At 44.1% G+C, this 15,914-nt stretch overlaps 1 protein-coding gene across 1 annotated transcript in view; it reads left to right on the top strand.

Annotated features, from left to right (window-relative positions):
* Nucleotides 1-896: 896 nt before the first annotated feature.
* The window catches only part of TM7SF2 (transmembrane 7 superfamily member 2), a 100,376-nt gene continuing 85,358 nt past the window's right edge, over nt 897-15,914 (top strand). The window contains exons 1-3 of the mRNA XM_078660775.1: nt 897-1,049; nt 5,346-5,908; nt 7,618-7,814. Coding sequence (XP_078516901.1) covers nt 5,851-5,908; nt 7,618-7,814 — 255 coding nt within the window. The 5' untranslated portion in view covers nt 897-1,049; nt 5,346-5,850. The remainder of the gene's footprint in view (nt 1,050-5,345; nt 5,909-7,617; nt 7,815-15,914) is intronic.

Raw genomic sequence — 15,914 nt, 5'->3', positions numbered from 1 at the left:
TCGAAGAGCCAGGTTTTGAGGTTTCTTGCGAAGACAGTTGCAAGGACTCATAAATAAGGCCCTTAATGTTGTGATTCAGTGTACCTCTGAGGGACGAAAACAGTCCTTCTTGCATTGCAATGCAAGCACCTCCATAAGAGGTGGAATAATACAACTTTCAACCAACAGGATGGTTTCTAAAAAATGATAACAATCATTATCTTGCAGACAGGTGGGCTGTCACGTTAGGCTTAAAATTGAGTCTCGTTGTGCTGAATAGAAGAAACAACTTTTTAATAGTATCCATTACTATTATTGTTTGCTGGCGAGTTGTTACTAAAGTTACTATTATTATTACGATTTAAATCTTGCTTCATGTCGTACTAGCGGTTTGTAGCCGCTATTAGTAAACTATAAGGCTGTTCTATTGTTATTATATTGTTTCCCAAGGAAATAGCAACGAGTTTACTGGATACGCTATTACGATTGAACGCTGGTGCAGAATTAATAGTGGTGGTTACGGTGTCCCTGCTATTTTCAGCGAGATGGTTGGTACACATACATGAATGCGCTTACAATAAAGCTCTTCTATATTTAGGTACATTCGCGCACGCACACACAGTCACCCCTGCAGTCACAGAGCAAGCATGTACACCGGCATTTAGTCTTGGCTTCTGATACAAAACTTGAGATATTTTAGAACCATGGACACTTTGCCCTAAGAACCCTGTGTTAATGTACAAAGGCATACAAACACCGAGAAAGAGGCAAGCACGCACCACAGCAAACGTCCAATTACTTTCTAGGGGCTGAAGACAGCTGTCACACCGAGTACACTCCCAGCCAATGGTAGACATTGCGTACTCCCCCTCACCAATGGCTTAAGAGGATTAAACCTAAACGTAATCTGCTGTTTCATCTTCAATTGGGCGAGTTTTGTCACCGCAGCTTGTGATTGGACGCCTGTCTGTAGCTGTCTGTGGGTCGACTGGAGGGGGCGTTTAACAAAAAAAAGGTTGTTGCTAAAAGGAGTTAAAGGAACAGAGTGGGCCAGTGGGGCGCTGCGGCAGGTGAGTCTTCTTTCTTTAGAATAGAGTCGTGAGGGTCGTAATACACAGAGGCTGCCTTGGCATTCACTCTGATATTTTAGGAAGGGCTAGCTAGGCCCCATTGGGCGTCGGACCCGATTTTGTTTTACTCACAAACCTCAGCAGCAAATGCTCAACCCACTCTCCCGACGATCCTATTGGGACTGGAATCTGTGACCCACGGAGTACGCTGCACACAGGTCTTTGTAGCAAGCTGTTTCAGTTTGGCTGTAACCTCAGAGTTCTCAAGTTTCCTAGGTGTATCAGCTGATCTCATCCACGTTTTTTTATTGTGTTTCTGGGACTTGTAGTCCTAGTGTTATGAGTTAAAAGGGCTGCAAATGCTAGAATGCATAGAAAAAAAAATTGGACTGAATGAACTGCTCGGGCATGGAACTGGGAAACTTGAAAGCGCCGTCTGTGACTTGTAAGAGGTTAGACGAGCAATTCCTTCTCATGCGCATTCTTAATAATGCTTCTCTGAAAACACTCAAAAACAGACGACAGTGCTGCCATTTATTCTTTTTTGCGATGTTGGAAGCTGCCCAGGGCGCTTTTAGGAAACTTAAAACAGTCCTGGCTTTTCTTTGAGCCCCACCCACACACAACTACTATGCGACTGCTTGTAAAACACAAGGAAGTCTCCACTGGTATGGGCTTGATTTCGAGTAATTCTAACGTTAAGGTGAGCTCCAAGTGTACACGTCTGGTGCTTCAGCTGCATCTCTGACCTGGTGGTCTATCTGTTACAGGGTTAACAGGTTACAGTGACTGGCCCCGTGCCCTGTTGGGTCCGGAGACTGTCTCTTATTTTCACTGCATGTGATGTGACCATGATCTCTACCACCTTGGTGGGCCGCTCGCCAGAGTCTAAATATCCCTATAAGAAAGGGCCAGGGGGTTTGCCAAGCTCTCAAAGAGCAAGCAGGTTCTGAGTTTGCCAGACAATTAGAAAAGCTGAAACTCTGACGTATATTAACATGGAGTTTGACAAAACGAAAAATATGAAATAGAGAACAGACTGAATAAAGGAGTGTGAGAGACAGATAACACACTTCTTGGTATTCTAATAGTCAGTGCCATTGGCATGATGCGGCAGGTGAGCGCCCAGTTATGTGGCATGGTTGACTAAATTAAGCGGCAAGAAAATGCTAATTATGCAGCATAATGGGCCACATTTTCTGATAGAATGACTTCATTATTTTTTAATTTGACACATGGCAACGGCTTAGAATGGGTGTTTGAGAGAGAAAACGTGCATAGGCTGAATAGATAAGGAAAGGGAGGGTATTATATAAGCAGTTTGAACGGAAAGCATGAGCAAAGGTCATGGAGGGAAGTGGCACACACAAAGAGATTATAGTTGACTCTTCTGAGTGCCAGTGAGCGAGACTGCCTTGAAGTTATGGGAATCCAATGATGGGGGACCGAGTGGGACTCCATTTAAGGGGCGATGACTGGGTGAGCATAACTCAATTAAAACTACTATTTTACGTTTCTGACATTTGTGGAGCAATGGTGTATTCTCTGGCTCCCAACTCTGAGCACTATCGTCAGGATCACTACCAATGTCCAAAAATATAGGACCAAATTAGGTGTCGGGTTAGGCTAAAGTACGCTGCAGGAAAAGGTCAATTCTGTGCCTAATGCAGCACATTCGGTTTAAACTTTGTAAAGAATCTTCCACTGTGCGGCGCCACGTGTGACACTCTTTATTTTAGTAATTTTTCATACATTTGAACTAGAAACCAAAATATTTTTGTTGAAATCTGCAAACGATGCCACCAGTTGGTGGTTTACTTGGTAAGCAAAGTAATAAAGGGGTGTGCGCCATAACAGCAGAACAGCATAATTCCAGTGCTCCTTACAATATTGCACCTAGGCCAGTGCGTCATGCAAGCATTATTGCCTGCCAACAATGGCTTGTGTGGGCAGGTTCCCTTTGATTAGACAACGAGGTGGTCCAACACAGTGTGCGATATGATGGCGAGGGGGGGCTTAGAAAGTCTTGTTGCAGTAAAAGTACGCAGGCCCTGATGGATGGTAGTGGGCGTCCCTTACGAAGAGGACAATTCACAAAGCTATTTGCGCGAGTCAACAAAACAGCAGGTGACTTTGCACTCATAAACCTCCTTCCTGGATAAGAAGGCGGACTGGTACACCCCTTAGAGGTGCATAGGCAAACACATTTTCGTGTGGAATCCCTAGTAAAAACTGTTCCATTGCAAAAAGAAAATGGCATTTCTTAGAACACAGTAGTGTCGTGAGCGCTGTACAATAGATATACGGAGGAGCCACTGCCTTTTTGCCATAACATACTCACAAAAGTTTCCCAGCAATGTGTCTGGAAAACTACCTTTGCCGCAGGTTTTAAGACGTAACGTGGGACACATTTGTAACTTCTTAAAATGAGTAAGAACCTGATTTAGAGTTTGGCAGAAGGATATCCCGTCCACCTTATTACAAGTGCCATTGGATATACTGCATTTATAATAAGGCAGAAGGGATATCCATCATGATGTCACAGAGTCACCAGCAGCAGCTCCTTGTCAGGGGCTTCAGGGCACAGCACTCTGCATCCTGTAAGCCCCCTCCGCATTGTTCAATTTAGCAGTGTTCATGAAAACACGAGTTTTCCTCGTTTTTGCCTTTTCTCCATGTTCCTGGTGACGAGGAGGAGGAGGGCCTGAAGGGGCTGAAGCATGATCCAGCTACCGAATGCTGTTAAAACACAGCACTCTGTAGTAGGATGTCTGGGGTGTGCATGTCCGATGTGTGTAGTTCATCTACAGTGCCCTCACACAGGCACAATCCCTTTTATTTAGCAGACATACTGCACATGCCTCAGACAGTACAGTATGTAGGCTAAAATGTAGCTGTCAGGGTGCACATCAGTGCATCCCTGAAGCCAATGAAAAAAACACACAAAGCAGCAGGGGCAGGACCCCCTGCACTTTCCCAGCTTCTTGAAGGGCTGTGCTTCCAGTCCTATCAAGAGGCTGGAAGAGGGATTGTGGCAGGTCTTCCCCTTTTCAAACCTGCCATTTCTGCTCCGTCTGGCTCCTCCTTGGGGAATCATGGCTTGCTGGTTCCAATCCCCAGCACCAGATCCCTGTTCTGCTGCTGCAATAGAGCCTCCGAGTTGCCAGCCAAGTAAGCAAGGTAAGTAAAAAAAAAAACATGTTTCTCTGTGCGTGCGTATGCTTTTGTGAGTGATTGAGAATGAATGGGATGGAGTGAAAGTATGTGAGTGTTTGAGAGTGAAAGTGAGTTATAATCTGAGTGAGTGTGTATCAATTGGTGAAAGTAAGTACGAGGGAGTGAGTGAAGGAGTGTGATTGTGCTAAAACGTGTGATTCATTGAAGGTAGCCAGGGGGAGTGGAAGTGAGTGAGGGGTGTAGCTACCAATGGGGAGGCAGAATTTAGTTGCACCAGTGCCCAGGGTAAATGAGTGTGTGTGCGTTAGAAAGTGAGAAAGAGTACCAGTGAGTATGAGTACATTTGTGTGCAACAGTGAGAGGGAGTGAGTATAATTAAGAATGCGTTCGATTGAGTAAGAAGGAAGAGAGTAAATGTGAGAGGGAGTGCGTATGAGCGAGGCAAATTTGGAAAAAATGGGGTGAACTCTTGGCTAATACTGTGCCTCACCACTTTCAAAGATCACCAGCTGTCACTGGGAGTAACTTGTGCTTCAAACTCGAAATCATGTCCATAATCTATATCCACACAAAGTCATTAGCCTCCCAGTGGACTTTACTATCTTTTTGTGAATCAGGCCCAACGGCTAGACTTGACAGTGAAGCAAATGATGAGGTACACCCATAAAAAGTGCATGAGTGCTCAACTGAGGACATTGGCGAAGCACATAATGGGGAGATGCCACACACTATGGAAGTGTATAGAAATTAAGGTTACACTTGAGCGTATGATGCCGCTGTTTGTGGGATGAGTAAAATATGACACAGTATGCACAGGTTATTTAGTGTGCTACAAGGTCACCATAAAAGTGTAGCCTAAAACACGATAATATTTTTATGTGGAAAATGCAGAATAACAACGCACAAGAGCACAGCCATAAATCGCTAAGATAACACTGGAATAAAGTATGGCACAGAGATCAAAAGACCTGACAAAGATGTTGTTGTGAGTAGGTGTAACTAAGTCTTGGAGTACTTCTGTACTCCAAGATTAATGCAAGAGTACTACAAGAATAAGAAAAGCACATGCTCTGTGAATCCAGCTCATAGATCTGAACCATTTCTTCTTCCACTTCACAGGCAGCTGGCGGAGAACACAGGACTTTGCCAAAGTCGAGACCAAGGCACTGCTGCACAATCAGAAGTTCTTCTTAAGGAGATATTGCCTTTGTGACGCTCCTCATAGAATAGAAGAGGCCTATGAATCGCCCAACATGTGTTAACTACCAAAGTTGATTAGGAACTGCACCCAGGGAGAGTTTCTAACCCAACAGGATCCTACATCGGTCTTCAGCGACCACAGAGAAAAGCCTAAGGATAACTCGGCTTCGACAGTTGTCCAATCATCTCAAGCTGCCACTAATACTGATGAGAAGAACTGAAGAACAACCCCTGCGGGATCCAGCCTCCATCCAACCTAATCACAAGACGACATACTATCTGCTAAAGCCAACCAGGACACGGCAGACCACACTAGAGTGTTATCAGTTCCTTCCGAACTATTGACTAGCACAAGAAAAGTGTACCGGATACTTCTTGCAGGACCAGCTGTCTATTCACCTCCACCCTTTTAAGAGCTGGGGCCATGTCGGACAAATACAGAGTACCACAGACTAAGGAGAGGGAGTTTGGTGGTGCTTTGGGTAAGAGGCATGCTTGCCACCAACTTTCTATTGTATTTCCTCCTCCTACTCCACAGGGGATTATTCATCTGTTTCACACGCAGCCTAGACAGCAGGGATGGCCAAGCTGTCTCCCTGACACGTGACCTTTAATGGGTGTTGTGTGTGGAGCCAAGATTGAGGGAATCCCTGTTGTTATCCCACAATGCTGACCTTTTGCTTTGTACAGCTCAGACCGAGAGTATGCCCCACCAGATAGGAGTATTTTCCATCCTCCTCCAGCCCTCCAATTGTTTTGGGCTGTGTTGTATGCAGTCCAGACATAGGCATGTCTCCGCTCTCTCCTACCATCTGGCACTTATTGGATGGGGCCTAGTCTTCCCACACCAACATTTGACATCCATTTATTCAGTGGTGGGGTGGGTTGGGTTGAAAACAACAAAAAATATGTATATATTTTAAAACCCATACCTCTCCTGCTGTCTCTCCTTCATTGTCCCTCCACTTCTTTTCCTGAATCCGAGCCCAGGACCAGGAAGACCACAGGCTCCCCTAAGCCAGTCACGACGCTGCTGTCACAGCAGTGCCGTGATTGGTCTGAGTGCTGTGATCCGCTCTCGGACAGGGAGTGGAAGCCTGTGCATGTGCTCCATCCGGGCAATACAGCCGGTGGAGAACATGCAAAGTGCGCATGACTGTTTGGCCGGCCCAAGACGGCCTGCCAAAAACGAATGCGTACTTATTGTGCACAAACCACTCCTCCTTGCGGTGATACCAGCCCTGTCCGCCCTTACCTAGCCCCATAGGTACGAAAAATAAAATGATAATAACTTTGTTATTATCATTTAATATTTTAATTTTTTTCACTGCTATGAGAGGTCCTCTGCCTTAGGTGCTGCCCCTGCTGATTTATTAGTACGCAAGACTTGGCTCACGCCCCTCCACATACCCCCAGACCTTCTTCAGTCTCGATTTACTACAGTAAAGTAAAAGGGAACAAACATAATTTGCGTCACTTACTATTTGTACTTCCACGAACCCCTCCAGATTGTCTTTCCATGTGGCAGTGCCAGAACAGAGCCCGTGACAGCCTTTTTCCTCCCCTAGGCTATGTTCCACATGAAGAGGTATACAAATCCGAATGGTGTTATTACCTTGTCCTTCTGTTTTAGGGCTTCCACAAAGCACCCTTAATTTGCAGCACTTCCAAGGTCCAAGCTATATATCACCTTCTGCCTGTGTATGTATATATAGGTATTTGGAAAGCAAAAACTTCGCAGGGAAGCAAAAGAGCCCTGAACCTGGTTGAAAGCCCAAGAAAGATACACTAATGATATTCCCTTGTCTCGGGGTATCGTCTGTCACAGTATACGCTAATCATTAGTATGTATTATGTAGCACACAATAATTGGCATGCACAATATCGACCTAACATCTGGTAAGTAAATGTGGAATAAAGAATAGTAATGTTTACCTACCATGACGGTGTAGTAGATGATACAGTGGATGCATTATTAATTTAAATAGATGTATAGTGTCCTACAACTTCCGTCACAACTCTTGCAACATTTACGAGCAACACACTCATATAAACAGTCACTGTCTTTCTTAAATGATCCAGGGTTACGGTTCTTTCCCTTCTTTTATGTTTCAACCCTGACCCTCTCCAGGCTTTATTGTGCATTATATATGGAATAACGCCCTATCACTTCTATTCCGTTACCTTGCAGGAGCTGCTGTACTTCTGTTCCTCATGCCCAGCACCGTGTTCTACCTCCTTCTGACCTGTGGCACGGAACAAGCGAGTGTGCTGAGCCTTCCAGGACCTCTGCCTGCTCCCGACTCCCTCTGGAACCCCAATACCCTGCTGCTTCTCCTGGCCTGGTTCGGATTCCAAGCCTTGCTGTATATGCTGCCTGTTGGAAAGGTACTATGGCGGAACAGAGGGGAGCAGGGGCAAAATGAATGTATATCTGTTTTTACAGGAAGGGCCAAAATCAGTGAGTGGTGTAACTTTGCTGACACCATGAACAGCTCAGGAGGCTACAGTTTGCTTTTTATGTAGTGCATGTTGTGAGTTCAACGTTCCTATAGATGCTTTTGGGTAATAGGACCTGTCCTTAAGTTGTAAAAAATGTTTTTTTTAATTTCAGCAGTCCAAATCTACTCTTAGGAACCCACCTCTAGCACTGCTGAGTGCCAGGGTTGTTGAATACCAAAGCTGTCTCATCTTGATTCCATCTCATGCCGCTTTCTTCCACCAGACTACATTTACTGTCTCTTTATCTCACTATTGAAGGTTCTTTTTCTTTCCTGTTTTCTCTCTTGGTAAACGTTTCCTTTCTTTCTCTTCATCCTTTCTCCCTTCTCTGCCATTCTCTCTGTTGCTCAGTCGTCTGATGCAGGAAGGCCCACGACCTCAAAAATGAGTACCTATGTCACCACGGGTACAGATTAAGCACTGACTAGTACCGTCAAATGTGACTGATCTGGGTTACTGGAGTCTAAAGTCCTCGATGGCAGTGCAAGCTCCTTTCAATCTCACAAAACCTTTAACTCGGGTTGTCCATGTGCTTCAAGATCCCTACACTGGGATTGTTGGGAAGTCTCAGGACTGTAACTAGAATATTATGATTTACTATGTGTGATTGTGGTTCTCCATCATAGGTATCTTCATCATTAGTAACAGCAGTTTTCAGCAGGTCCAATGGAATCTCACAATATTTTTGGAAATATTGTTTAGTCTCGGGACACATTGTAAGCTTTGAAAAACAAAAATATAAAAAGTTCGAAGTCCCATTTGAGTTAAACCACGCATAATGCGGTTACACAGGTAATTCGGTGCTGACCCTTTATTTATTTATTTATTTATTTATTTATTTATTTTATAGCACTTGTAAAGCGCACAGCTACCCACAAAGGGTTTCCTGGCGCCAGACCAGCAAGACACAAGATACCAATGTAGAGAGAACAGTCAAAGCATTTATTTGTTGAACAGCCAAGTTTTTACGCTTTTTCTGAAAGTCATGTAGCTTTCCTCCTTGCGTATATGAATAGGCAGTGAGTTCCACAGCGTTGGACCCAGGTAGGAAAAGGATCTCCCGCCTATTCTGGCCCGTTTGAACCTTGGTACCACAAAGTTCGCAGCTGAGCCTGAACGAAGACTGCGGTTTGGGAAATAGGGTTTAGCAAGGGCCTGTAGATATTTGGGGGCACTGCCAGCTTTGATTTTAAATAGGGAATTCAGGGCCTTGAAACGAATTCGATTTTCAACCCTAAGCCAATGCAGATCCCTAAGATGTTTGGTGATCCTAGCGGATCTAGGGATTTTGCAGAGCAGTCTGGCCGCAGCGTTCTGCACTAATTGCAGACACTTTATCACAGCCTTGTTTGAGCCCAGGTATAAGATGTTACCGTAATCAAGCCGAGATGTCACTAAGGCATTGACCACGGTCTTCTGGTTGTTAGATGGCAACATCCAGACTATTTTTCGTAACCATTTAAGAATGGTAAAACATATACCTGCCACTTTGTTTGCTTGCTGAGTCATAGATAGACTGTCATCAATAATGACCCCAAGGTTTCTAACCTGAGAGGCTGAAGGTGGAAGTTTACCTAGTGACGATGGCCAGTGGGAATCGTTCCAGAGATCTTTACTATTCCCTAACAGTAGGACCTCTGTTTTATCTCCATTTAATTTAAGTTGGTTGGCTGACATCCAACTGAATGTTTCTTGGAGGCCTACTTTTAATGCAGATGGGACAGACAAGTCGGATTTGGAGAGTGAAAACAGGACTTGCGAGTCATCTGCATAAGTCATTAAACTGAGACCAAAGTTTTCTACAAGGTTGGCCAGTGGTCGAAGGTACAAATTAAAAAACAGAGGGCTCAGAATTGATCCCTGTGGCACACCATGAGGAGAGTGGAATACCTCAGAGCATGCCTCCGAAGAGGAGATCTGGAAAGTGCGGAGGGATAAGTAGGATCTAATCCATTCCAGAGCTTTGCCCTCGACACCATTCTCCCCCAGTCTGTCAAGCAGTATGGAGTGAGAAATGGTGTCGAAAGCCGCACTAAGATCTAACAAGACCAGTGCTACTGTTTGGCCATCATCCATAAGCTCTCTGATCTTTTCTGTGACCCCGAGCAGGGCCGTCTCGGTAGAAAAACCACTCCTAAACCCAGATTGGGACGAATGCAGGAGCTCATTGTTTTCCACATAGGTTGAAAGTGCCTTGTGGATATGCCTCTCTAAGATTTTTTATAAAGCTGGCAGTAATGAGATGGGACGATAATTGGCCAATATCATAGGGTCTGCGCCTGGTTTTTTAAGTAGAGGGCTGACCATAGCATGTTTCCATAGAGCAGGAACTGTGGCTTGCTCTATGGAGGCATTCAGTATCTCTGCTATGGAAATCAAAGCAGCGTCCTCTAATTTGTTTATGATACTGATAGGAATAGGGTCACGTGGGGAACCCGATTTGATCGATTTTAGTAGTTCCTTCAGTGTGTCCAATTTCATGGGCGGCCAGGCTTCAAGATGACAGTTTCCTCTAGGGGCTAGGGAGGTGTTTCCTTTCTTGTCTGTGATCATGCTGTCATTTTTAATATTAGAGACAATGTTCTCAATCTTATTAGTGAAAAAAGAAGCCAAGTCCTGGCATTGCTGGGTATTGAGAGGGGTAGGTTCTGCTCTAGAGTTTTCACCAGCTAACTCTTTTACCGTCTTAAAGAGAGTCTGGGATTTGTTTACGGCCATGTTAATAGTGTTGGTAACATAGCATGCTTTTGCTTTCATGCATGCTGAATGGTAACAGTTTCTGGCCTTTCGATACACTTCTTTTTGGTAGAGGTCGTAGTTTTTTCGCCACTGCCTCTCTAGAGTCTTACAGATAGATTTATCTTTCTTCAGAGCTTCTGTGAACCAGGGGGCAGGAGGGCGATGTACTTTCCCTTTGCAACGGGCTAAGGGCAGGCAAGTATCAACCGCACCAGTTAACCACGTTTGTGTCGACTCTGCAACGCTATCCATGTCTCCATCTAAACATGGGTGATCTTCCTTCAAAGCATTGTTGAGATCCTCCAGGTTTAGAGATTTCCAGTTTCTTCTAAAAGATTCTGAAGGGGTCGTAATTGGACCTTTTTTGGGTTTAAGTGAAATAGCGAAACTTTGTAGAAAATGATCTGACCAAAGAACAGGCGTGGTGTTAAGCCATGAAAGTTCTTTCATATTTGATATTATAGGGTCCAACAAGTGTCCAGCTTTGTGAGTTGGACCACTATTTCGTAGCGTCATGTCTAACACCATGAGGTCATCGATTAAGTTTTTGCAGGTCTTGTTGTTGTCATCATCTAGGTGAAGATTCAGATCTCCTAGTAAAGTGAAATTTTGAGCTTTCAGATGTTGGGGTAGGATGAAATTTGCCAAATTATCTGACCAAGAGGGATTATTTACTGGCGGTCGATAAATCAATAAGCCGGAGAAGGTAAAATTAGGACTGAGGGTAATTTTGAAAGATGCTGCTTCGCAGTTCGGGATATCTGCAGGTTCAAAGTTGCACACATAGTCTCTGCTGTGAATAATCGCGATACCCCCTCCTGTTTGGCCTACCCGATCTCTCCTAGCAATAGCTTAGCTCGGGGGAGGGCGGTTGCAACATCGGGGCCCGATCCGTCATGGAGCCACGTCTCAGTTAAAAATATGGCGCTGGGCTTTTTTCAGTCAATAGATGGAAAATATCTAATTTGTGCTGAGGTAGTGAACGACAATTTATCAGGTAAAATGTGAAAACGTTAGAATTCTCTCTCTGTTGGTGGGATTTAAAACCAGTACCCTGTGGGGTGTCAGGATAGGGCTGGTAGTTAGTCAAAGTAAGGGTGCACTCAGGGCATATTTGTGTATCAGCTAGTAGCGGGTTCAAGGTTATGCATGTGTCATGGCTAATGGGGCGTAACGCCCTGAGTTGAGCACCAGTTAGCATACCTTTAGAATAGGAAGGGCATAGATGTGTGCCCTGTGTCCCGGCCTGGCCCGGACGGGCACAGACGGGCTGACTCTGGCTGGACTCCGGCGAAGACGAGGCGCGTCCGCTGAAACGCGTCCGCTGACGCGGAAAGGGACTGTTTCCTTTTAACGCCGAGACTAGAGCGCTCTCACCGCTCTGTCCCGCCCCAAAATGGCCGCCACTATTTCCCTGCTGCTCGGTGCCTTGCCCTAAAACGGCAGGAATCGAGCGTGTATGTGCTGGGGTGACTGCGTGAGAGCGACGGGTATGCTGAGTGCAATTTTGTGAATTTTAAAAACACAGAAATACAATTATTTGCCACAAATGCAGTTTTAAAATATTCGCTTCAATTAAATCCCCTAAACAGTTTACAATGTCCTCTGACAAGTGTACAGCAAAACGATTTTAAAAGTTCTCTCACAGGATGTTTAGCAGAAGGATAAACTCTGCCTGAGTGCTTGCTGACTCGCAAGACACTGCCTGGGGGCTCCTTTTAACGCCGAGACTAGAGCGCTCTCACCGCTCTGTCCCGCCCCAAAATGGCCGCCACTATTTCCCTGCTGCTCGGTGCCTTGCCCTAAAACGGCAGGAATCGAGCGTGTATGTGCTGGGGTGACTGCGTGAGAGCGACGGGTATGCTGAGTGCAATTTTGTGAATTTTAAAAACACAGAAATACAATTATTTGCCACAAATGCAGTTTTAAAATATTCGCTTCAATTAAATCCCCTAAACAGTTTACAATGTCCTCTGACAAGTGTACAGCAAAACGATTTTAAAAGTTCTCTCACAGGATGTTTAGCAGAAGGATAAACTCTGCCTGAGTGCTTGCTGACTCGCAAGACACTGCCTGGGGGCTCCTTTTAACGCCGAGACTAGAGCGCTCTCACCGCTCTGTCCCGCCCCAAAATGGCCGCCACTATTTCCCTGCTGCTCGGTGCCTTGCCCTAAAACGGCAGGAATCGAGCGTGTATGTGCTGGGGTGACTGCGTGAGAGCGACGGGTATGCTGAGTGCAATTTTGTGAATTTTAAAAACACAGAAATACAATTATTTGCCACAAATGCAGTTTTAAAATATTCGCTTCAATTAAATCCCCTAAACAGTTTACAGTTTACAATGTCCTCTGACAAGTGTACAGCAAAACGATTTTAAAAGTTCTCTCACAGGATGTTTAGCAGAAGGATAAACTCTGCCTGAGTGCTTGCTGACTCGCAAGACACTGCCTGGGGGCTCCTTTTAACGCCGAGACTAGAGCGCTCTCACCGCTCTGTCCCGCCCCAAAATGGCCGCCACTATTTCCCTGCTGCTCGGTGCCTTGCCCTAAAACGGCAGGAATCGAGCGTGTATGTGCTGGGGTGACTGCGTGAGAGCGACGGGTATGCTGAGTGCAATTTTGTGAATTTTAAAAACACAGAAATACAATTATTTGCCACAAATGCAGTTTTAAAATATTTGCTTCAATTAAATCCCCTAAACAGTTTACAATGTCCTCTGACAAGTGTACAGCAAAACGATTTTAAAAGTTCTCTCACAGGATGTTTAGCAGAAGGATAAACTCTGCCTGAGTGCTTGCTGACTTTAAGAACCATAACCTCCAGCACTCACTATACCCTGCACCAGTCTTTTAGTTCTGTTGGAAGTTCCATGAGAGAGATAATCTATTTCTAGTACTTAGAAGATGTTCGGATAATTAGTTGTGAATGATAAAAGAGGGAAGATACACATAGGGGAGAACTACAGTTACAGGTAAGAAATCTAAGCTTCTCCATCATGTGATGTTCATGTTACTTATAACTTTTAGGATAGATTAACAAGCAAAACTGGCAATAGGGAAATACTACCAAGCCCAGCTTCATTTCTGAAGGCTACCTCGCTCGCAAGCATGCTCGTTGTAAAGTAGTAGTAGTAGTAAAATATGTTTTATTAGCACAATTTACCATAAAACCAATACTTCATCTAAAAAAATGTCTCATCACCACATATCAAGATTATCCCAAATTCTCACAAATCATAAGGAGCGTCCCAATCCAACGATAACATCGAATAATTGCATATTGTATAACAAACCAATGGCATTATATCTCCTGTAGATTCATATGTTAATAAAAACGAGGGTTTTAAAAATTCACAGCACACATTTCAAACTAAAGGACAATCAATTAAGACATGAGTAATGTACAGTTCCTATTCAAAGGGCATACACAAAAACCTTCTCTTTCTTTAATTTTTACAGCCACACACGGAACCCTCAATATGGGATTACATCCTATTCTGCACTTTAAGATTTGCGACAACGTATAGGGTCTGGCAAATAAAAACGATAAACACATCAGAATTTCTCACGGTCTGCAGAGTTAACCTTACGGAGGTTTTTTGGGATAAATAAGTCATATCATTTTGCGAAGACAACGTTAATACTCTGTCATTTAGTGACTCTTTAAGTGGAAATGTGTCCCAGCTGTCAAAAGCCCCTGAGGACAAAAATACTGCGTATAAAATTTTATTTCAAAAGAGCCCTTGCCCATTTAAGTTCACTACATTATGCTTCCAGCCAGTAGATCTAGGATAATATATTTACTTCACCATCTAATGGGAGTTTATTTAAAATTTGTTTAAAAAATTTTCTAACTATATGTGACCACCACAACAATAATTTAATTCCACAGCGTTTGCTTTAGATCAATGAACCTTTTGGTAGGTTTAATATTCTTTTTCAACAACCACTGTCCACCGGGTCTAAAATATCACATCCTTCTACCCAGAATATTTCCAATCTGTAAAGTGTTAGAGGTGGGGTTTTGTGCAAAAATGCTTCAAGAAGCGGTACAAGTGACAGCCCTTTATATATGGAGTTCAACTTCACAAGGGAACTTGACTGTAAAAACGCTCTGGATTTAAAAGGTTTTTATGTGTTCATTCCAATTTACATCTGTGGAAAAGAGCTGCTATACATATTTGTATATTCTAGAGTGCTCTAATGGTGTCCTGTCTACAAACCAACTAAAATGGGACACCTTTTTAAAAAAAAAACTAACACTTGTTTTTTCCATATCTAGCTTTAAGAAATGTTCCTTACTGTAGTATTCTTTTAGGCAAGTTCTTCTGAAGACCCTTTGGGTGTAATCTAATATAACAATGTCATCAGCGTACACTAAGCAAGGTATATAGGCACCTTTTTGTTGAAAAGGGACTTTTAGTATTTAATGAAGTGGGTGAACTAGCCCCTATAAACTAAAAAGAATGGGAGCTAGAACACAGTCGGTTGATGTGCAAGTAGTGAGTTCAGAAGTACACACTAGAGGCCGGAGAAGGTCTCCTCCTTTCAGAAAAGGATCCTCATCCCCCCCCCCCCCATCAGTGGGGTGTCTTGCTTCATCATCAGGTCTGCTCCTTATCGGGTCGGCACTGCAATACCCGATCGGCGCCCTTGTTGGGGCCTTTTAGCAGAGATCTTTTTTCCTTTTGCCATAAGGTGCAGTGCGCGTGAGGGCCCTAGTGGGTGTAGATGTATAAAGTATATAAGTGAGGCTAAAACAGGAGGTATTGGTCCACCGAGAACTATTTTAATGAATGTGGCTGTGGTCACTCTCTACATCTACACTCACTAGGGCCCTCACATGCACTGCACCTTATGGCAAAAGGAAAAAAGATCTCCGCTAAAAGTCCCCAACAAGGGCGCCGATCGGGTATTGCAGCGCCGACCCGATAAGGAGCAGACCCGATGATGAAGCAAGACAACCAACTAATGAGGGGTGTGTGAGGGTCCTTTTCCGAAAGGAGGAGACCTCCTCCTGCCTCTATTGTGTACTTCTGAACTCAGTACTTGCACATCAACCGACAGTATTCACTAGGAACTGCATACCTTTCTGTTTTTGTTGTACACATGGGCTCGTATGCTGGACCTGGATAAATATAGCCCACAGTCCCTCCTCCATTGTACAAAAATTAGAACACACCCATGTCACAATCCATTACAGATATGTATCTTTTTAGTGAGACAACCGGAGGAATCTATTTCTAGT

Source organism: Lissotriton helveticus, chromosome 9 (assembly GCF_964261635.1).
Source record: "Lissotriton helveticus chromosome 9, aLisHel1.1, whole genome shotgun sequence".
Lineage (NCBI taxonomy): Eukaryota > Metazoa > Chordata > Amphibia > Caudata > Salamandridae > Lissotriton > Lissotriton helveticus.
The sequence above is the reverse complement of the archived record's forward strand: the minus strand, read 5'-3'. Positions and strand labels throughout refer to the sequence as shown.